General features: G+C 35.4%; 2 protein-coding genes and 1 non-coding gene across 3 annotated transcripts; 2 read left to right on the plus strand and 1 right to left on the minus strand.

The window, feature by feature from the left end:
- The first annotated feature begins 2,642 nt into the window (after positions 1-2,642).
- On the plus strand, positions 2,643-5,955 carry LOC132186837 (UDP-D-xylose:L-fucose alpha-1,3-D-xylosyltransferase MGP4). Its single transcript, XM_059600932.1, has 4 exons — positions 2,643-3,417; positions 4,037-4,198; positions 4,795-5,010; positions 5,349-5,955. Exons 1-4 carry the CDS (start codon positions 2,938-2,940, stop codon positions 5,559-5,561), a joined length of 1,071 nt encoding a protein of 356 aa, XP_059456915.1. The 5' UTR covers positions 2,643-2,937; the 3' UTR covers positions 5,562-5,955.
- Positions 5,956-6,581: 626 nt separating this feature from the next.
- Positions 6,582-6,653, minus strand: TRNAG-UCC (transfer RNA glycine (anticodon UCC)). The gene has a single exon. It is a non-coding gene; the product is annotated as a tRNA-Gly (tRNA).
- A 3,904-nt stretch (positions 6,654-10,557) lies between these two features.
- Positions 10,558-23,193, plus strand: LOC132186380 (uncharacterized). The gene is made up of 14 exons (XM_059600319.1): positions 10,558-11,326; positions 11,543-11,629; positions 12,395-12,504; positions 13,005-13,055; positions 15,765-15,936; positions 16,321-16,638; positions 16,720-16,923; positions 17,812-18,297; positions 18,405-18,614; positions 20,056-20,244; positions 20,843-21,006; positions 21,134-21,286; positions 21,405-21,483; positions 22,403-23,193. The coding sequence occupies exons 1-14, from the start codon at positions 10,880-10,882 to the stop codon at positions 22,847-22,849; spliced, it is 3,117 nt and encodes a 1,038-aa protein (XP_059456302.1). The 5' UTR covers positions 10,558-10,879; the 3' UTR covers positions 22,850-23,193.
- Positions 23,194-24,322: the final 1,129 nt, after the last annotated feature.

Below are 24,322 nucleotides of genomic sequence, written 5' to 3' on the forward strand. Positions count from 1 at the left end.
TCAACCCAATAAGAAACTGTCACGTGCTCATATCTCATATTAAAAATAAATAAATAAAATAAAAACTAAAAATATTTAAATAATTAGAAAAGTTATAAAATAAAAAAAAATTAAAAAAAAAAAGAAAAAAAGAAAAGAAGAAGAATGGGTGGCTTGAGCTACCTTTTGTTAGAATTTTTTTTTTTTTTAAACTGTTTTGATAACCTGGTAACATTTTTTTAAGTATTGGATGTAAAGATCAACATGAATTAACGTAAGATAATAACTCTAACCAGTATGTGGTGTAAATCCGCTCATTTACAGCATCCACTACAATTTTGACACCTCAAATTATTTCACTAAATAGAATAAACACAAAACACTGAATCCAACCCAAAACCAGAACGTTAAGGGCAGCAGTAACACATCATAACGTTAAACCCAAAACCCGATCCTTCATAGCCTCTCTTCTTTCTCCTCCATAGCCTCTCTTCTCCGTTTCTTGTAATCCACAGTACCCATCTACCTCTCCTCCGTTGGAGCCAGAAAACCCAACGACGCCACCGGAATAGCAAGCCTTGCCAGCCTCTTCCTCTTCAGAACCGTATGCAGCGATGTCGTCGACAACCCAGAAGCCAAAGCCGAAGGAGAAGACAACGCAGTTGGTGGCTTTGCAAGCCGAATCTAGTGAACTATGATAAGAAAAAGAAAGGGATAAAGCAAGACCTAAAGAAAAATTTCTCACACTGATGTCTGTGTTTGTAATTGTGATCAAGCCAGTGATTTTGTGTCTTTGATTAAGACAGTGGTCTTGGCATCTGGCGAAGAAGGAGGGTGCAGAGTGTAGGTAGATCCATGGTTTCGTTGAAAGGGAAAACAAGAGTTTGCTCATCCTGTGTTTTCGTTCCTATTTTATTTCATGTTTCAAGTTGATGTGTCCAATTTTTATTGGATGCTGTAAATAAGTGGGATTACAACCCAACCGGATAGTAGGGGTTCTAATTACTCAAAAAAAAAAAAAAAAAATCCTTAAGCAATCCTACTAATTAAGGGAAAACCTGCTATGCGGTCTGTCTGCAAAAGCTAAGTTTTGCAGCAACCAATAGAAGAGCTACACCTATGCTAGATACAATTAATATAATAGGAGCAAAAACACTGGAATAAAAACACTTAATATAACCATTTTTTTTATCTTATTCATCCCTAACACAACCTAAAGACACGCCCCTGCCCTTCTTCCTTCTTTCTCCCTTCTTCCTTCTCTTCCTCATTCTTTGCCGAACCAGAGAACCAAAGGAAACCCATTGAGGTTGAGGCTTGATTTTTGTTTCTATGCTTCTTCTTCCCCGAAACACACATCAAACATTTTTTTTCCTCTTCTTCTCTTTCTCTCCCATTCATCTTTTTTTCCTCTTCTTCGCTGGACCCGAATCCCGCTCCGGTTGGCGATAACACCAGCTGTCTCGCCAATCCCCCGCAGGTCTCGCAATCCATCCTCACGGTTCGCCGAACCATGCCCTTGATCGCCGGAAACAGAAGATGTCAAGAGTATGAAAACAGAGGAGGAAAATGCAAAAATGCAGTTGCTAACAGAAGATACTCAGTCATATTCATTGGCTTTGGAGTGTGGCTGTTTTGCTGAAAACCAGACAAACCAGTCTTGCTGGGCGTTCGCCAGACCCACGTGGGTCTGGCTAGACCCATTCATGTGAGCCGCAAATTCGAAACCCATGAACGAAAATTCCAGAGAGGGAGAGACGTTTTTTTTTTAAAGAAATGTTCAAATGAAAAAGGTTGGAATGGTGTTTCAGAAAGAGATGTACTCATCTACAGAAAGGGAGGGAGAGACGTTCCGACGAAAGAGATGGTGTTTCAGAGAGAAGAGGAAGAGAATAGGAAGAGTATTTTCGATTTATTAAAGAGACAGAAGAATTTATTAGGTGTTTCAGTTATATTATGTATTTGTGCAATAAGGTGACGTGTCAATCAACCATTGGGTGCTGCAAAAGGTTGGAAATGCAGACCGACCGCATAGTAGGGGCTCCCACTAATTAATTAAAAAAAATTAATGCCTAAAACGACGTTGTTTTGGGCTGGGTAGGTGTTGTAGTTTTAGGACACAAAACGGTGTAGTTTTGGGGTGAGGGTAAAATGGGCATAAAAAGTTAAACTATTTGACTTTAACGTTAAAAGGGTCCAAAGTGAGAGCAAACCAAAGTTTAAGGGGCCTAAGTGAGAGTTTTGAAAATTCAGGAGGTGTTTGTCAAATCAGCTGAAACTTCGAGGGACTTAATGAAGTTTCCCTAAAAAGAAATGATAAAAGCATAACTTTGGCCCAATTTTTTTATGAGATTTTTTTAAAAAAAAAAAATTTAAAAAAAAATCTTAAGCAATCCTACGTAGTCCTTTTTTATTTTGGTATTTTTTTTTTCATAATAATAACATTTTTTTTTTTAAATGACAATTTTATGAAGAAAAATATCATTTTTTTTTTTTTAGATACCAAATAAAAAAAAGACCACGGATGTTATTGTTTTAAAAAAAATTAACTTTTTTAAAAATAAAAAATAAAAAATAAGAAAAAAATTTGGCAAAATTGAACCTTTCTCATGCCTAAAAAAAAAACATGTAGAATTTATAATTTTTTTAAATTGAAGGAAATGCTGATCCTCTCTTTCAGACTAGCTGTTCGATCCGCCGCATGAACATCGATAGTTCGATACCCTTCTTAACTCATCACTCTCATTCATTCTCCTTCTTACTCCCTCAGATCTCCGGTATTTCAAAGATTTCAGCAAACCCAAAACTTTTACTCAGATTCAAAACGTTCAAAATCTATCTTCTTCAATTCCCTTCTCCATCCTCGCTGGGATTCCCCGAGAAAATCCCGAATTCCCATATCAAATCCCCTCCTTTCCCATTTCAAACTGAATCCGAAAGCCCCAGAAGACCCATACAATGTCAAAGTTACTGCACCAAAGACCAATTCATAACCCGCTTTCAGATCCATATCCGTTATCCCCTCGCTCTTCCTCAACCTCCCAAAGACCCATTTCGATTTTCAGCCCGACCACGCTTCTAGTTCTCCTCTCTCTTCTGGTAGTCCTTGGGGTTTTCTTGCCCTGGGTGGGCATGCCCGAGTTCATCTTCTCGAGCACCAGACCTTCCCTTTCGAAGTGGCGCGACTACACGCTCGCACAAGCGGCGTCTTTTGTGGCCAAGAATGGGACTGTGATCGTTTGCGCTGTGAGCCAGCCTTACTTGCCTTTTCTTAACAACTGGTTGATTAGCATTGCCAGGCAAAAGCATCAGGATAAGGTGCTTGTGATCGCCGAGGACTATGCCACGCTCTATAAGGTGAACGAGCGGTGGCCCGGTCACGCCGTGCTCGTCCCACCGGCGCCCGATGCTCAAACTGCCCATAAGTTTGGTTCTCAGGTAAAATTTTGGTTTTAACAACTGGATTTTATTTATTTTTCCATAACATGTGCGTTTAAGATTGTATGTTAAGTGGTCGGTCAATTCAAGTCTCTGTAACCGGAACTTATCGTGCTTCTTGATTTTTGTTTGTCTGTTTTGGTACTTGGACTTTGTTGCTACATTGGTAAAGACTTGCGATTGGTAGTTATGTGATAATCCACCCAATCATTGTAATTGCAATGGCTGTGCTTGAATTATAGGGTGAACACACCAATTATTAGTTCTTCTTGTTCACTTGAGGAGGATATGGGATTGAAGTTAAAAAATGATCGTTGTTATGTTTATTCTTAACTTTCTTTCTTTCTTTGTAGCTCCCTTTTTCTGTTGTGTTTTCAGCATGATTCTGATCAATAATATGAAAAGAAGATGGCTTGCCACCAAAATTTTAAGGGGATATTTTCTTTAACAATTTGTTTTTCCCTTTGATGTGCTCTAGTAGTATGGACTAAATTTTGTCATTTCGTTTAAATGTTTCCTATTTGTCCTGCCAACTTGTATAGATTTGGAAATGTTTATCCCCATGGTTTATTGAGTTAATTGCATTTCGGAAGTAATCCTTGTTGGTTTCATTGTACAGGGATTCTTCAATTTTACATCCCGAAGGCCGCGCCACTTACTGCACATTTTGGAGCTTGGATATAATGTCATGTACAATGACGTTGATATGGTCTGGTTGGCTGATCCGTTTCCTTATTTGCAAGGGCATCATGATGTGTACTTCACAGATGATATGGCGGCAGTAGGTGCACTAATTTGCTTCTTGCCTTTGCTGTGTGCCATTTATAAAATAGAGTGCTCTGTTTTAGATTAAGACCAATCCATTCCACATAAACCCAGATAGATAATGAAATTAGAATATGCTGGACATCAGTTGAAATATCTTTGTCTTTTGGATTCCAGTTGAAATTTATTTTGTTAATATCTTTTTTTTTTTTTTGCAACATCAGAACATCATAACAATGAACACCACCTAATTCCATTCTACGGGTGCCTGCCTTGAAAAGTTGATTTCTTGTTGCTGAGATCTTTCAGATGCCCTCTAGATACCAAGTGAATGGCTGCTTTTTCCTGTTCTTTCCCTAGCCCTTGGCTCAAAAAAGCAGAGGAGAACTGCAATAAAAAAAGAAAAGACCTTTAATTCCAAAATCTATCAAGATCCCCACCCCACCTCCCCAGGCCAAGTCATTGAAAGTCATTTGGTGGGTTTTAAGCTTAGTCAATAAGATCAAATCAATCTGGCTACGAAACTTCTTGATTGTAATAATTTCTTATTGTTCATTACTGCAGAAGCCACATGTTAACATCATCAATAATTTTTTCTTTCTGGATGACCAGGTTAAACCGCTGAACCACTCCCATGAGCTACCGCCTCCAGGGAAAAAAGGGCGCACTTACATATGTAGCTGCATGATATTCCTTCGACCTTCTAGTGGTGCAAAACTGGTTATGAAGAAGTGGATTGAGGAACTTCAAGCACAGCCATGGTCCAAAGCAAAGAAAGCGAATGATCAGCCTGCTTTCAATTGGGCATTGAACAAAACTGCTGGAGAGGTTTGTCCTCTTTGTGTTCTATTGTCACCTTTCTGGTTTGTTTCATGGCCCGGACTTCCCAAAAAAAAAAAAAATAGTGAAACTTTCTCATTTTAATATTTCCATGAAAGTAGAATATTAAAAGGCCTCGTGAGGGTTTTCTGCTTCTATTGAATGTATTGCCATGTATTTTTAAATAACATAATGATGAAATCTTGATATAGTGGGTTTTCTGCATGATCTGGTTGAAATACAGTGAGAATTATTGGATTTTTTACAACTTCAATTTCTGAAATGTCTATACAAGCTGTATTGTTTGGAATCTTCAGATAATGTGATGTTTGAAAGTTTTTCTGCAGGTGGATCTCTACTTGCTTCCCCAGGCAGCATTTCCAACAGGAGGATTGTACTTCAAGAACCAGACATGGGTGCAGGAAACCAAGGGAATGAATGTTATAATTCACAACAATTATATCACAGGTTTTGAGAAGAAGATAAAGCGCTTCCATGACTTTGGCCTCTGGTTGGTGGATGATCATGCCCTTGAGTCCCCTCTAGGCAGACTAAGATAAGGTGAAAACTTTTATCCCCATGTAGAATCAAGCAGACTCTTGTTAGTCATTGTCTATTGCTCCAAGCCAGTGAACTCCACCTTCTTGCGCAATGACTACTCCCATGAACTCTGTGGAAGGAAACCTGGCATTAGCAGCTAACTTTTTTATGTGCTGATGGATTCTTCAAGAATGTAAAGAATTTCAATGATCCCATCTGGGCAGAAATTTCCTATGGCTTCTCTGGTGTTTTGGCAGGAGATCCAGTCAGCATAAAGGAGATGTCAGCCAGTTACCCCAGTTTGATATATGTATGCAATATTGTCCATTATTTTCGTTTCCTTAAAAGTTTACTTTTTTCTTTTGAAATTCAATTTTAATAACAATTTATTACTCCATGTTATGGACTTCATTTTGTTGTGTAATCTTCACCAAATAAGTCATTATCTTCAAGATTTTGTGTGATGTTTTCGGTTACTTGTATAAACCACCAACATGGAGAAAATTAGATCCCGGCAATAATTGCTATTAAGTTTTTATTTTTTATTTTTTGACATGTTCACACAAGAAGGGAGGAGAGATTCAAACTAGTGACCTCTGCTTCATAAGGCATCGTTCTCAACTGACTGAGCTATCCCTTAGAGATTTTCTCCTTTTGTTTTGGTGACTGGTAAATGTCATGTGAATTAAAACTTTGACCAAATTTAAATGACCTACTCGTAGTGATGCATAATTACATCAACACAGTTTAGAAAACACACTCAAACGACAATCACCAAGGATAGAGTTTTTTCTTAGAAAAAAAAAATTAAAAAAAAAAAAGGGTTGAAAGAATATATTTTTATTGAGTCTATAAAATTGTGATACCTCACTTAACTTATTAAAAACACATACTTTTTTTTGGTGATAGAGTTTAATAACGCATCTATCTAACTGGTGTAAAAATTGTTACTTTAGGTCTTGCCTTAAAATAGGGATGCAAGATTACTTAAAAATCATGATTTTGAGCACTCCAAGAAGAAGCTGTTAACAATCAAAACATGCGTCTGCCGGGAGTCGAACCCGGGTCTATTGCTTGGAAGGCAATTATCCTAACCGTTGGACTACAAACGCTGAGATGACAGAAGATTGTAGCACTTAAAATTAAACGAAATAAAGAGTGTCGGCAAACAAGAAGACAGGTAGATAACTCTTTCTTTTTTTTTTTCTGTGGTATTCTGTCTATAATTTCTTACCGTGTCAATTTTCAATTCTTGGTCATTCAGATTCATGTGCAATAATAATTAATATTTAAGAATAGATCCTCTCTTTCCTTTAAAACAAATGAAATAATTGAAGTTTTGCCATGTGGAATTATCTTAGGTCTAATTCATATTACTTTGGCTGGCTAGATTATTTGTAACTGCATGTTGAAAAAATTTGCAAAATTGGTCCCTAGGCTTAGCAAGAGGGGGCAGCCAAACCACCTTGGTAGCGGTTGTGCCACCCCTTTGAACCTCTTTTTTTCTTTTTTCTTTTTTCTTTTTTTTAATTATATTTTTAATATTTAGTTTTTTTTTTATAAAAGAAAAAATATATATTATAAGAAATATTTTTGTCTTATTTAACATTTTAAGGTCATTCTTGTATTTTTGCCCATGTGGGTAGGGGGCACGGACTATTTTTGTTAGTTGTGGAAGCATTAACTGAATCAATAATTTGAAAGAACATTGATAATGTGATGATGATTTGAGAGATGTTATGAATGCATTCATGCATTTTGTGAATGACTATTTAGTTTTATCTCTTAGAATTTTATACATTCATGTAATCTTTTAAAATTTTTATAACATTCATGTAATACATTGATGTAGCCTTTTGATTCATGTTCTACCATTTTATATTTTTTAACCTCTCATTATGATTTTATGTCTATAAAAAAAAATATTGAATAATATATAAAATAAGCAATAATAGAGAATAATTATACATAGTTCATGAAAAACTAGTTTCACGTATTGCAATTTATTTATCTTATTTTATTATTTTCTTTGATTTGACAACAAGAGATAATATATATATATATTTTTATAACTTTTTTGAAGATAAATGTGTAATTTTACAGTAATTCCAATAGAGAAAGAAAGTGATTTATTACATAAGCACACCCATTGGATTTATTTGTCACTTTTAAAATCTTAAAAAATTATTTGTCACCGCTTGAAACTCCAGGAACCAAATTTACTTTTTTTTTTTTTTTAACAAAACAAGTAGATAATCGAAGCTATGAACGAGCACTCCCAAAATCAAAATGATAGTTGATAAGCAACAAAATCTAAAATTGGGATGATTTGTCCAATAAATTAAGAAATTGTACTCTCTCTCTCTCTCTCTCTCTCTCTCTGTATATATATATATATAAACAATTAAGAGATTTGGCCAATAATATTCAACAATGATATCATGTGAGAATTTAAACATAGATCTTTTGAAGGAGCCGTGCTATCCGGCGTCCTAGAGGCAGCCCAGCGTGGTCCAATACTGACTTGGCTGCCTCTAAAAAAAATAATTAAAAAAAAAAAAAAAAAAAAGAAGGAATACAAATTTTGTTGTTGTTTTTTTTTTAAAAAAAAAAAATTTATATAAAAAACACGTTTATATGAGAAGAAATATTTTTGTCGTTGTTTTTCTTTTTTTTTTTGTTATCGGTGGTTTATGTTTATGTTTTTACATTCGGTATGTTTGATGAATTTTTCATGAGAAATAGCAAGGTTTTTGGGTTGTATTTTGAGATATTCGAGTGATATTAGCTAAATCTTCATGAGTTAATATTTGGGTTCTAATGTCTTAAAACTCGAATTTAAAACTAAAACAAAAGAGTAGAAGGTTAATCTTTTAGGGTGGTATATATCACATTATAAAGGGATTCAGTCATCCTAAATTTAGTGCTAATGCTTCAAAACGTTATCTTGGTTTTATATACTTTTACTCATACCAATTTCTTATTAGTAATTCATGGAGATCAGTGAATTTGATATATAATTTTATCAATTTTTTATTTATAATCAGTGATTCTCAATTTTAAATTTGGCTGACACTTTTCTCCTTATAACATCTTTCCTCCTCAATTAAAAAAAAATAAAAATGGCGGACTAGCCGACTCTCCGTGGCAGCAGAAAATCTCTTTTCCTTGAAGAAGAAGGCGAATCTACCGAAATATGTCAGAATCAGACAGCCTGAGCGGAAAGGAGCACTGTAGCCTGTAGGAGGCCCAACGAAAAAGTGTAAAACTAGTGGGGGGAAATAGCAAATACGGAAAGTTCCAAAGTCACGAGATTAACGCATGAAGGCCAGTTGTCGAAAACTCCAATTTTTTTATCGCTATTTTTTGTTCTTTTACGATAAAGCAGCAGCTGCTTCTAAACTTTACACATCACACAAGGAACAAAGTTTGTTGTTTTGCAAATAATTATATATATATTTTTTTGCGTTTCATATACTCCAGATGGTACTTATAACTGACCACAACTTTTTTTATTTTCTTCAATAAAAAAAAAAAAAACAGTTGTAGGGTTGATGAGTGCACCCATTTCTTTCTATTTTATTATTTTATATATCAAATAGAGATAGATAGGTCTATTTTATTATTCGGATTAAATTTTACATATTTATGTTATTTAAAATTTTAAATGAAATCGTTAAATATGGGTGTAAATTGCATTATATGGGCTAATAAAATACTTATTTTGGTAATTCTCAAAAGGTAGCTCAATTGATTGGAAATCTATGTTTCATGAAATAAAAATCACTAGTTTAAGTTATTCTTCCCCATTTTCTTTTGTGGGGACATATTAAAAAACATCCGAATTTTAGGGAGAGCAAATTTTGGGGCACTTTGCAGAATTTAGGGGTGTTCAAACGGTTGTAACCGTCGGTTATTGGCTATAACCGCAACCGCAACCGCAACTGACTTTGACGGTTATTAGTTTTTAATAACAACTGCCTAAGCGATTATCGGTTATTTTATAACTGGTTAGCGGTTATTCAATCCAATAACCGGTTATAACCCTTTTTTTTTTTTTTTAAATGGGCTTTTGAGCTTTTTTTTTTTTTAAGTGTTTTTGACCTTTAATTTGCTATTTTTTAGTCTTATTTTAAGGGTTTAAGGCCAACATATTCTAAAAAAAAGATGACAAAAAAACATGGCCAAATAAATTATAGCCCAAAAAACATGGCTAAAAACCACATAGCCCAAATCCATTAATCCAAATTCAAATGAAAAAATTAAAAAGACAAATCCCAAATCATATAGATATTACAAAATACAAACCAAATGGAAGCAAAGCAAATATAAATATAATAAATATTTAATATAAATAACCGCTTTTCGCTACCCTTAAAACTGCTAACTGCAACCGCCCTAATCGATTAGCGGTTTTTAATAACCGACTATCAAATCGGTTAGCGATTATCGATTATCGGTTTGCGGTTATAATCGGTTATCGGTTGACGGATCGGTTATAACCGACCCGCTTGAACACCCATAGCGGAATCCGTTTATAACCATGCATTTGTTGGCCGTGTTTTACTATTATAGATGTAGATAATAGATATAATATCCATTTGCTTAGAGTTATGAGAAGAAAAATTCGCTTGTAATCCATGCAAACGGGTAGATAGCATATGCAAAACAATTTTTTACCGCCCTCATTGAACATCTCTACTATTAAATACAACAATAGATAAATCCTAAAGGTTTAAATTGGGATAATTTTCATTAAGCAATAAGTTTACTGTTCCATCATATCAACTATTCATCAACACTGAAATTAGGTTATTATCCACTAATTAAATAGTTGGAATTGAGCTTAAATTACTCCATGGACAATGCTAGCATAGCTGGACTGAAGAAAATTCACATGGTATTAAATTATTTACAAGAGAAGGCGGGCATATTATTTGCGTGAAGAGCCATAAAGATTCTTTCAGACATTACTAGCAATAAATCAGGGGTGTGCAGTTGTGCCCGCAAAGTATCTTTTTTTTTTCCAACATCACAAAAAATCCATTTTTCTCCAAAGTTGACAATTAATTACAACGACCAAATACGTACACGTCATCATCATCACCATAGCCCAATCGCTCTCTGACCTTTCACTGCTCTTACATCCCCTCTGCTTGTACTCGCAAGTCCCATTCCATACCTACTGTGTGTAGAAAATACCCATTAGAGAACTTCGTCTATTAGTCTTTTTGTTGTTGTTTGTTTTACCTTTTTTCTTTTCTGATATGAATTTGATGTGTTTGGGTTAAGTTTGAAGTTTTTGAAGTAAAACCTGTAATTTTGGATGGAACTCTAAATGGGTTCCCTGGAAACCGGGCAAACGTTGAAGAGAGATAACCTTTTCCGGTCTTCATCAGCTGGTAGAACCGAGAGGCACCCATTTCCACAGAGACCCAGATCGAGGTTCTCAAAGTTTTTTTTCTTCAAGAAGCTAGATTACTTCCAATGGATTTGTACTATGGGTGTGTTCCTCTTCGTTGTGGTGTTCTGCCAGATGGTTCTGCTTGGTTCGGAGGTGGAAAAGTCTGGGGCATCACTTGAAGAAGACTTGGAAGTGAGTTATGATGATGATTTTAAGCTTTTGAAAGAGATGGGCGCGTTTGAATTTGGGGAGGATGTTAGATTTGAGCCTACTAAGCTATTGGAGAAGTTTCAGAGAGAAGCTAGAGCGGCAAATCTGTATTCTTCTGCTTTCAACAGGACACTACAACGTTTTGGGTGCAGAAAACCCCAGCTTGCATTGGTCAGTAATAATTTATTATCAGGAGTATTGCACGTTCTTAATTTCAACATATTGCATTTCCTTTGGTTTATGCATGTAAGATGTATTCACATATATATGTGCAAGTCTGTGTTGATTTATGGGTTTTGTTTGGTTGATAACTTTTGTTTGTCTGTTTTCTTTTTTGTGTGTGGGTATGTGCGTGACTATCTGTTTGGTTTCGTTTTCTACTTGAAGGTTTTTGCGGATCTGTTGGTCGATTCTCAAAAAATACTGATGGTGACAGTTGCAGCTGCATTGCAGGAGATCGGCTACGAAATTCAGGTAGTTTCCTTTGCATCATTTTTGTTGTTGTAATTTTTACATCTAAAGTTGGGCTGTGAAGAAAGTAAAAAAAATGTTTCTAGGCGTATGGCTTTCTACTTATGGGATGAAGGCGACATTATTAGGCTAGGAACTGTCATAGTGGGTACTGAGGATGCGTGGTATGACCTTTCAACCAGGTGTTACAGATGGTGCATTCGGGCTTGAAATTCAAATTTCCATCTCAGATTATCACTTAAACTTTGTTTTGGGAACGGTAACCCTCCTCCAGTTTTCCTATGTTGTATTTAGTATTCGGCAGTTCCTTGTCATCTGTCATTTGTAGGAACTAGAAGTGAATTAGACCGATCTTAGGCTTTTTCAACTTGGACGCCCAATTTTATGTGAGGGAATTTGTGTTTTTCATTTTCTCTTGATGGATGCTGGGATCAGAAGGTGGATAAGCAATTTTACTTGAACTGACATGAAATGTAGGATTTGTACCCTGCTCCCTTATGTTTTGGTGAAGAAAAAAAAAGAAAAAAGAATTTGATGGAAGGAATATCTTTCCATGTCATTATTATTTGCTGTTAAATAATTTCCATCTTTATTTACAGAGTTATACATTTAGCTGGATGCAAATGACTAAAAGATGTTTCTCTCTTTCATTAGCTGACTTGTCATCATAGACTTTCTCATCTCCTGAATTACCTAAGTCATCTGTTATCTAAAAGCATTTACCTTTAGTTTTCTGATGATGGCATCAAATTTCTTATAATTTTACAGGTTTTCTCTCTTGAAGATGGCCCTGTGCATGATGTTTGGAGAAAAATAGGAATTCCAGTCACGGTTATTCAAACATGTGATAAGACAGAGATCGTTGTAGATTGGTTAAAGTATGTGTATCATAGTAGTTTACTGACATGCCTCGAACATTTAAGATAATATTTTATGTAGGGGATTGTTTGGATTGAAGCAAAATTGAGGATCTTCTCACTCCAGCTCGCACAGTCTGTTCATTTAATAAAATTAATAACAAACTCTCTGTTTTAACTTACTAGATTCTTGACTCATTGGCAATATGTTAGAGATGTTTCAATACACTTGGCATTTCATTGGCTGTGTTGGGACAAAATCTGTGTTGACGTCATGATTTGATTTCTCTGAATTGGTGATCAATTTAGTAGTTTTTTGATCTGAAATCAAGATTCTCTTGCAAATAGAATTGATAATACATCCATTATGTTTCAGTTTTATAAGTAATACTAAGCTATAAATAAATTTATTCAGTGTGAAATATGAGTTGAGTTGTTGGTCACAGTATACGAGCATGGTTCAGTTTATTGGATCTGATAAATGTTGGATACTTATAACAAAAATGTATGTTTTTTCGCAGCTATGACAGCATACTTGTGAGCTCTTTTGAAGCTAGAGGCATCTTTTCATGGTAAGATTAGTTCTTTTATATTAAGTTTTTAGCGCAATAAACTTCCAACTTATTGTTGTCACATGAACTCTTTGCTCTCCTCTCTCCTCTAAATTGTCTTCAGTATACAAATTAGTTTGGGAAACTATTGGATCTGATGATACACTACAATGACTTCAGATTTAAAGGAACGAAGAGTGAAAGTACACTCATGTATATATATTTCTATTGGAATGGTCAATACTTACAAATAGAATTATTTGTGTCTTCTATTCATCTTGGTTTATAAGTTGGGTGGATAGTTATCTTGTTCCGCCACATTGTCATGGTCTTGCCAATGAGGCTTAGGTTGTGAGCTGAGTTGGGAGAGATACACAAAGGACCAGAGGCTATAACATAGGCCAGGATTGACCTTAGATCATGTGGCTTAATGTCTCTTGTTTGTCAGCACAATGTGCATGATGCAGGAGGCATGAGCCATGAGGTAACTTTCATTTAAGAGCCTTATTTTTGGAAAAAACATTGTTCAAGATGCTGGCAGGAAGGATTAGAGAGCATATGACGATTAACAAACACAAGATTCACAACTCTTCCACAAACCAAGAAAAATCAAGTATTTGTATGGAAACTGAAGAAAACTCACCCCAAGAGTGTTTCCTATTGAAAACTGATGAAAATACAATATAACATGGGTTCAAGCCGTCCTTGTTTAGTTTATATAGAGAAAGAGTCGTAACCCTACTAAAAATGAAATAAAAAATGATTAGTTGCGATCTCATTTGAACGAGACTTGTGATGAAGCCCTTAAAACCCTAAAAACCATCCTCGGTTGATCGAGCATTGACTGAGTCATCTACTGAGTGTCTTAGGTTTTTTGTATGGAGACTTGATGCAGCATCCTTGGTCGATCGAGCAGCTACTGAGGTTCTACCAAGTTTCCTAATTTTTTTTTCTTCATATTTCTATTGACGGCCGATTTGGACCTCGTAAATGTCAGAATTTGGAAATCTTCATGAAATATGAATTTGAAGCCTTTGAATAAGCTTCCCAACACCACCAAGATTGTCTTCATCCGATCTTGGAATCTCAAGATATGGCTGATTTGGTATGACTGGTTTGCCCGTAAACTGCCCGGCATGATCCTTCCTTGGATGGAGAGAAGTCTTCCTTGAATTCCAGTTGTCCTTGCCTCGATCTTTCGGATGCCCAATCAATCCCTTCCATCTTGTTCTCCTCAAACAAAATAACTCACCAGAAGAGAAACAACTTGCAACAAATCACAATATAATTATGATTAGCAATTCTAAAATCCTTCACTCCAACTTGAGAAAACTCAAATCTTCACACGTTGCTTATTTATTTTCTCAAACTCACTCTCCTTAAATTTTTTCCAAGCAGTATCAATTATTTCTTGCCCTCAAAGAATCAAATTTTCCTTCAACATGACGAAACCAACATCAAAATTTTGGCTAGGGAAACTTAATAGAAAATTTTCAACCCCAAGAAAATCAACAAAATTAATTTCCTCAAGATCCAACTGAGATACGTCACTCTTTGGACTTTTATCATACACATAATAGACATCATTCTCTTCCACCATTTTTATGGCATCAACCGAAGAACTTACCGCCTCCAATAGATCCTCTTTGTCAGGATGGATGTTGTAGATCAGTAAAATGAATCCAAATCTACTGAAAAATTTCCTTGGACAAATTCATCTTTCTCCATTTGAGATCGATTTGGTAGATGGATTTGAGGTTTGCTAATAACAGTCAAGGTGGCAAGCAACTAATTCTGCCCATCAAGCCTTACCTGCTTCTGTTGAAATTGTGCCTCTTCAATGATAAATTCGTCATCCTCTTCTTCGAAATGCGGATTTAGTTGATGGCGAGTCGGCGACAAACGTTAGGACCACTCATGGCGGCAAATTGTTCAATTGGTGTTCAAATTTAGGCGCAATTTGGTCTCCAAATCGCTCAAACTGATAAAATTGCTTCTCCAAGTGTTGCAAACGTGCCATTAGTTACTCCTCACGTGTTGCCTCTTCGTGCTCATGCACTTCACCATTACTTGCAAATTTGTTTCCTCATCCACTTCCTCTTCGCGCCATGACAAGAAAGAAACCATGGGCTTTGATACTAACTAATGCAGTATGTCGTGTTTGGATCGCAAGATTTACAAACAGAAGATTTACAACTCTTCCACAAACCAAGAAAAATCAGAATTTGTAGGGGAAATTGAAGAAAACTCACTCCAAGATGTTTCTTATTAAAAACTGATGAAGATACAGCATAACATGGAGGCTAAGCCGTCCCTGTTTAGTTTATATAGAGAAAGAGTTGTAATCCTACTGAATGATTAAAAGTCACTTTTCCTATCAGCTTAAATTTTTGGGATAAACGGTGATTTAAAATAGCATCAGTATAAATGTCATAAGTTTGAATCTTGACTTTATAGTGTACTGTTCATTTCAGTAAGATATTTCTCTTGGTATGTCTCACTTGTTAAGGGAGAGTTGTCTGCACATGAGGGAGAGTGTTAAAGTATTAATTAAATGATTAAATTTACTATTTTCTATCTGTTCAAGCTTTTGAATAAGTGGTAATTTAACATGTCGCTTTAATTATCAAAAAAATTATATGGTTTTTTTTTTCCTTGAATATGTTGCCAGGATTCCAGTCATCAGCATTGTCCTTATCCAGTTAAATTGAATGATTTTACTTGTTACAGTTTTGAGCAGGAACCTTTCAAGTCGTTACCTCTTATATGGACCATCCATGAAAGATTGCTTGCTACTCGTTCAAGACAATATATTTCAAGTGGTCAGATTGACCTTTTAAATGATTGGAAAAGAGTTTTCAACCGTTCTACCGTTGTTGTCTTCCCAAACTATGTCTTGCCGGTAATATTTAATGGACTGTTCTTTTTTTTAGACACTGATCAACATCCTATGTAATGATTTATTGATTTATCACATTTGGCACACATGGAAAGGGTGCTTCACTGTATCCAGTTAAAAATCTCCTGTGTAACATCCGCACATTCTTCATTTTTGAATTGCCTATATATTTCACTCTTAGGGTATATCCGATTCAGGAGATATAAGTAATGTGCAGATGGGAAATCATAATCTGATAAAATAAATGTTATATTGTGAGAACACTCTAGTTACAAATAGTATGAGAGGATGATAAATTGTTATTATCTAATTAAATCAAGCTTTAAACTAGGTGCTGAAGCTGGCACTTATTTATAGCGGTCTGATTTCTTTCTGTTCTTTCAACAGATGATTTACTCCACATTTGATGTCGGAAACTTTTTTGTTATTCCGGGTTCTCCTGCTGAAGCATTGGAAGCAGACACCGTAATTGCCTTACACAAAGATAATATGCACGTCCAGATGGGTTACGAGCCTGAAGATGCTATTATAGCAATTGTGGGAAGCCAATTTTTGTACAGGGGTTTGTGGCTGGAGCATGCCATTGTTTTACAGGCTTTATTACCAACCCTTTCAGACTTCCCATCAGATAATAATTCCAATTCTCGACTCAAAATCATCATTTTAAGTGGGGATTCAACAAGTAGCTATGGTCTGGTTGTGGAGGTACATATCTGCAGAAGTTTGGTTCTATCTATTTATTGATATATTAGTTTAAGTTTCTTATAGTTATCTGGTTGTCCCTAGGCAATTGCTCTTGAATTGAAATATCCGAGTGGCATTGTGAAGCATAAAGCTCTTGATGTGGATGCAGACAATGTCTTAAGCATGGCTGATCTTGTGATATATGGATCCTTCCTTGAAGAGCAATCTTTTCCAGACAGTTTGATGAAAGCCATGTGCTTCGGGAAACCCATCATTGCCCCAAATCTCTCCATGATAAGGAAATATGTATGCCCTTCTAAATGCTGTTCTCTTCTCTTCACACACCAATTCTGACCAACACAAACACGTGTCAAAGTAACATAGTGTAATACAACAAGAGAAGTTTCATGGGAGGGAAAATGCATTCATTATCTTCATTCAACTCTGCAAAGTCCTATCCCCAGGCATGGAAATCTTTTTTGGCTGTTGAGCTTTTTCTAGGACCTTTTCTTAAAAATGATTCCATTTTCTACCCAGACTTGAACCCTGCTCTTTTCCATCTTCTTGTTTATTGTTATGCCTTTGACTTAAAGCAGAATATCGTCTTTACTGGTGTTGTAGCTCCTCATGCATTCATCTCTTATTTCATTTTATTTTTATTTTTCTCCTTGCCACCCATCTATCAACATCCTCATTTGAGGTCTGCAACTTCATGGACATGTATTCTTTTATTTCCCCCTGGCTAGCCTTACAGTCTTATGAAATTTTATCCCCTAAATTGTAAGTATAGGGGACAAGTACTAAAAGAAGTGTTTCCATGTCCATATTTTTTGACGAAAATTAATTTTCTACCTTAAGGCTCATTATAACTAGTTGGCTTGGAGACCCTTAAGAAAGGTCCTCTTAGATCTTAAGTTTTTTTTAGTATTAAAGTTCACCTTGAGTTGTTTATCTTAGTATCATGTGACAGAGCCTATTTAGCAACATTTTGAATTTTTTACATAAAGAATCTCATATGTGGGAACTAACTAAAATGTAGGTAACGATTTCCTATCTGTTGCTTGTGCTAGAGTGACTGCTTATAAGGCATCTCAGACATCTTCCCAATCTTAATTGTTTTCTTATTTTGAATTATCAGTATGTTGCATATGTTTTTCTAATCAAACTACTAACTGCACTGGCAATAACTACTAGGTTGATGACAGGGTGAATGGCTATCTTTTCCCTAAGGACAATACTAGGGTTCTGACACAAATCTTAAGGCAAGTGTTCTCAAAAGGAAAATTATCACCACTAGCTCGCAATATCGCCTCAATAGGAAGAAGTACGGCGAAAAACCTGATGGTTTTGGAAACTGTTGAGGGATATGCTTCGCTCCTTGTAAATGCTTTGAATCTCCCATCAGATGTTGCGCTTCCTAAGGCTGCTGCAGAAATCCCCCCCAAGTTTAAGGAAAAGTGGCAATGGCATTTATTTGAAGGAGTATCAGGTTCGACGAATATGAACAGCACTTTGAGAAGTTACACATTTTTAGAAAAGTTTGAGCAGCAACGGAACTACACTCAAAGAGATAGATCTGGGGCTATAAATGCTGCTGATGAATCGTTTTTATACAGCATTTGGGAGGAAGAGAAAAACTTTCAGATGGCTAATACCAGAAGAAAAAGAGAGGAAGAAGAGGTAAACATTTCTGTGTAAGAAGATGTGGGTTGAATCTTGTGATGACCTTGACTGTTTAAAGATCTGTTATTTGGGTAAAAACTAACCTAATTTGGAATTTGATGCAGTTAAAGGATAGAACTGATCAGTCTCATGGAACCTGGGAGGAAGTTTATCGAAATGCCAAAAAGGCTGATAGATCTAAGCACGATTTGCATGAAAGGGATGACGGGGAGCTTGAAAGGACTGGTCAACCGTTGTGCATTTATGAACCTTACTTCGGGGAGGGTACCTGGCCTTTCCTTCACATCTCTTCTCTTTATCGTGGGATTGGGCTGGTGAGTTACCACCAAACTCATTCTTCACCTTTGTTTTCGTAAGGCAGACACAGTTGTAGATCATACCTCTATATATAAATATGCAATTACATTACTCTTTTTCCAAAAATTATGTCAGTCTAAGAAATGGTGTGATAGAAAAAAATTGTATATTAATTCATTCCTCTACACAATGAGGTAGAACTTGCCTGGTGAGGTAGCATATTACTCGTAGAAGACTAGAACCATGTGTCATGCATGATACTTTTTTTTGGAAAAAATACACATACCCCTTTCAGATTACCATTTTCAAACTACCATGCTATTGTCAATGTTTCTCTCAAACTACCAATTGTGTTGAAAATATATATATATATTAGAAAGAAAAAAAAACATAAAGTGAAAAAAGGAAAAATTTTAAAAATAAAATTTGATTTTTTAAAATATTCTTATATATATATTTTTTAATTTCCTTTTTTTTTAATATATATATATAAATATTTTTCAAATAAAAATTTAAAATTTTAAAAATTTTGGAAAAAATATAAAAACTATCCTTATAAATTGGAATTTCGTTTTTATTTTTTATTTTATTTTTTTTAGTTTTCTCTCTCTCTCTCTCTCTCTCTCTCTATATATATATATATATATTAAAAATCCTTATAAATTGGATTTTTTTTTTTAATTTATAAAAAAATAAAATATTATTATTATTTTTTTAAAACATATCCTTATAAATTGGTTTTTATTTTTTATTTAATTTTTAGTTTTTTAAAAATATAATTTGAGAGTTTTTTTAATTTTATGAAGGGTATTTTTGTCCTTAGGGGAGACATTGACAATGGGGTGGTAGTTTGAGGGGGGTATGTGTACTTTTTTTTTTTTTGGTGTGTTTTTAAATTTCTTTGTACCCCTAAAAGGTTGACAGAAATAATGAATTGTTATTGTGCTTGCTTTAGTTGGGTGCTTCCCGGTGTATATTGCGTGTGTACTTAAGGGTATCTTACGTATTTTATAAAATTTCTCTTTACTTAAAAAAAAAAAAAGAACAAGAAATAATGAATTATTAGTAATTGAAATTAACTAATCTTCGTTTGAGTTTCTGTTGATTGTTACACTGAGTTATAAAGAGCACAGCAGTTCAGTATGCTATGCCTTTTCATGGAGATTGGTTGGTCTACAGGCTGCTCTTCATCTTATATATGCTTCTGCAGTTCTTTCTATGCAACCCTTTGTAGTACGCACATTTTCTTTCAAGATGGGTTCCTTGTGGCTGTGGTCGCTTGTTTTGGTATTCTGGTTCTTTTGTGTGTTGTGTTCCTTGGCACCTTTCTGCTATACTTGAGCGTGCCTTGATACTCATCTAATAGTTATTGTACTTGTTTCTCTTAAGTTGGAATTTGGATGAGATGAGCTATATTGCCTTCAATCTCATGTGGATACATGGACTGGGTACTTGCAGTCCAGTAAAGGCCGGAGACCTGGAGTGGAAGATGTTGATGCACCTTCTCGGCTTCCGCTTCTTAGTAGCTCTTACTATCGAGATATACTTGGTGAATATGGAGCCTTTTTTGCAATTGCAAATCGGATTGACCGCATACATAAGAATGCTTGGATAGGTTTTCAGTCTTGGAGAGCAACAGCAAGGAAGGTATGTGGTATCCAAGGTTTTGTTCCTCTGATCTGCTTTAAAGTACCTTTTTTAAAAAAAAAATTCTATTTCCTCTCTTCAAGCGAAATGATTTCAAAAAATTTAAATACCAACTAATGAGCCTGACAGATTTTTCCTTCTGATATACAAAATATGGGATTTACTAAATCGATTTACAAGAAATGTCGAATTAGACCATTTGTATTTACTTCAACACAAGAAAGAAGTGTGGGTCTCTTTCACAGGTCATTTCAAATGCCAACTACTGCCCATGTGTACTTTTGTTTGAGTTGTTCAACACTTGATCTTTTTGGAAGTTAAAACAGCATCATCTGATGATGTTATGGGGCATGTCACAAGATGGCACTTGGCCTGCAGAATAGGCCTTGCAACCACTGAACCTATAGGCCTTGCAAAGATAGTGACGTGGGTCACTTGATGTCAATAAAACTCGCTTGTATCATGTGATTTATATTCATCTTAAAATTCCATATTGATTAAAAAAAGTATATTGGACCTAAAAATTTTTCCTTCTTTTTTTTTTTTTTTGGGAGCCTTTAAATCTTGCTCTATATATCTAATGTGGGTGCTTAAACAGGCATCTTTGTCTAGAATCGCTGAAAATGCATTATTAGACTCTATCCAAGCGCGGAGGCATGGGGATGCACTCTACTTTTGGGTGCGCTTGGATTTGGATCCACGAAATCCTTTGCAGCTGGATTTTTGGTCATTCTGTGATGCTATAAATGCTGGAAATTGCAAGTAAGACTCGTAAAAAAATCTTTGACATGATTTGTGGTATAAAATAATGGTGTACAAATCCTCTCTCTCTCTCTCTCTCTTGTTTAAATCATTTACCTGATTTTCTCCATTTTGCTGATAATTGAAGGTTCGCATTTTCTGAGGCTCTTAAGAGGATGTACGGTGTTAGGTATAATTTGGATTCATTACCTTCCATGCCTGTAGATGGCGGCACTTGGTCTGTGATGCAGAGCTGGGCTTTGCCAACTAGGTCCTTCCTAGAGTTCACCATGTTTTCTAGGTAGGAGAGATTGAACAACTTAGTTTCTCTAGCACTTTAGGCTTATTTCATGTATTGAGAAAGTAATCTACTCAGAGTTCATTCACTTTTTAACCTGTTGATATGATCCCATGTGCAGAATGTTTGTAGATGCATTGGATGGGCTTATGTATGAGGAGCACCATTCAAGTGGACGCTGTTATCTGAGTTTGTCCAAAGTAACTTGCTTACTTGATCAATTTGTTATGTTTGTCTTTGTCAAGAAATTTTATTTCAAACTGCTTTTAAGTTTGATTCATTACACAAACAAACACACACACACAAAACAACTGCTTTTAAGTTTGATTTATTACACGCACTCAAAAATGGTCTCATCATTTCAGCAGAGGTAATATGAAGGAACCTACTGGCCGTGGAAAATTGGCCAGATGTATCCAAATTTAAGTTCGAGTTCAGTAAACTACTTGATTAAAAGAAGTTCATTCAGTTATTGAGTGCATTTTTGTTCAAATTCTCATGGGGAAGTTAGGAACAATGTGTAAATGGAATGATCCTATCAGTTTATATAGAATTTGGATGCACAAAATTTCTCTTGTATAATTTAGTTTATAACAGCTAAAGTTATAGAGTCATGAAGTGTCCTTATTCCAAGTCAACACTGTTAGAGATTCAAATATGAGTAATGTTACACACACTACCACTTTCCCACACCCATTTTCACACTTTCTTAGGTGGTTTTTAAAATCACTATTGGGTTAAAATCTAATAAAAATCCATCCAAAATTCAATGGTGGTTTTAAAAGCCACTTAAGAAAGTGAAAATTAATGGGTGTAGAGAAGTGGGAGTGTGTAAGTTTTGAGAAGGGAAATAATTTTCTTGGGAAGAATATGGATGAAATCTCCTGTAAAATGGTATGAAAGACACCATTCTGCATGCATATGCTTTAGTAAGTATAGGGGACTTACCTGCTCGACTTGCCCTAAAGCTAAAAGGAAAAATAAATAAATAAAATAATTATATTCTCTTTAGAATAAAAAACTGTCTGGATGGACATTCTTAAATTTTAGTTTTCCAAATTATATGGCTTGCTATTGGTCAATTTTATTGTAATTGAATGAGTGTATCTATATTTGCAGGATAAACACTGCTATTCGCGGCTTCTCGAGCTACTTGTAAATGTTTGGGCATACCACAGTGCAAGGCGGATGGTGTATGTGAACCCGGAGACGGGTGCAATGCAGGAACATCACAGATTGAAGAGCCGGAAAGGTCAAATGTGGATAAGATGGTTCTCATACACCACACTTAAGAGCATGGATGAAGATTTTGCGGAGGAGGCAGATACCGAGCACTCTACTCGGCGGTGGTTGTGGCCATCAACGGGTGAGGTCTTCTGGCAAGGTGTATATGAGCGAGAACGGAGTTTAAGGCATCGGCAAAAAGAAACTAGGAAGCAAAGAAGTAGGGAAAAGATTGGTAGAATTAGGAGGCGAACCCACCAAAAAGTAATAGGGAAGTATGTGAAGCCCCCACCAGATTCAAACACGACGATGGTTACAGAAACGATTTCTGGATCAAACTAATATCATTGGGGTTTTGGCATCATTTGAAGTAGAGTTAATTCGCAAATTCTTTTCATTTTATAGGTTTATTTTTTTAAAATTTTTTTGATTGGAAGGATGCATGAATATGTGTATTCGGTATGAGCGTCTTGTATCCTTCTGGCCATTGAGCTTCTTTAGTGGCTAAATGTATTATAGTTTTACTTTTTTGCTTTTTCTTACCTCCTTTTTATTTGTTAAAAAGATGATACATTCTTTGAAAGACAGAAATTGGGGAGGCTTAGACATTTTTAACCATCGAGCACTCTTCCCTGTTTGGCTGTTTGTGTGGGGGAATGAATGGATTCTTTGCCAGCAACTTTGTATTCATGTGTACGGATGCAAGCATATAATATATAAGGTGTGCTGTGTTTTGTTTTTTAGAAAGTGTTTTGTTTTTAATGTGTTTTTGAAACCATTACCAAACACATTCCACCCCGCCCCCCGCCCCCCCTTTTTTTTCGTGAAAGGGTTTTCATCTTATCAATAGTCCAGTAATACTTGCATAGGTAATTAAAACGTGGATATTAACCTAGTAATAATCTATGAGAGACTTTCTAAAGCCTGATAATTGGTGTAAAAAGTATTTATTGGATTCGATGTGACGTGGCTCTTTCTGCTTCCTCTTGTCACTTACTTATCTATTTATTTAAATCAAATGATGATTCCATGGTGATTGCATTTGCCTGGAACTATCAGAACAAGAATCCTCACCGTTTCAATATCGTCTAACGGTATAAATAATATTACATCAATTAAAGTAATCATGACATTTAAAAAGGTCTCTATGTATAGCAGAACTTGCCTGGTGAGGTAGCATACTCGTTGTAGAAGACTAGAACCATGTCTCATGCATGATAATTATTGATTGGACTTTCTTCCTTCTTTTCCGGCCGCTTGGGGCTACAATGTTAAGGAGAAAAGAAATATCATAAACTCATTAACAGCTGCAAATTTCTCAAAAACATAAATAAAAGAGATGAGATTTTCATTTATCATATTATTAGCAGTTGAGTTGAAGTTTTCGGCCACTGCCTAAATTTTCACAGGAACGCGATGTTGACAATTCATATTTTCCAGTTGCACATGTTTTTTTGTTAAAATAATAATTAAGTGATTACTTACATATTCTTATCCGTTTAAGCTTTTGAGATAAATGATGATAAGAATTACATATTTTCAAGTCCCACACGTGTCGGCAATTATATCCGGCAAAGACTTCCCGTCGGCAGGCACGTTCCAAATTCTAGATGGTTAATAGAAACTCTGGTTGTTATGATTTTTAGACATCTTTAATGTGGTTTTTGACTATTGAATATCAAATAGATAAGATCAAATATAGTGCATGTATTTATTTATTTATCAGTTTAATTACTGACACGTGTTTCATGTTTTCCCGGCACGTGTTTCTTTGTTAGCGTGCCGCCGTGCCCTCGATCTCTTTCATCTTGGCCC

The sequence above is a fragment of the Corylus avellana genome, chromosome ca7 (genome assembly GCF_901000735.1).
Source record: "Corylus avellana chromosome ca7, CavTom2PMs-1.0".
NCBI classification, from domain to species: domain Eukaryota; kingdom Viridiplantae; phylum Streptophyta; class Magnoliopsida; order Fagales; family Betulaceae; genus Corylus; species Corylus avellana.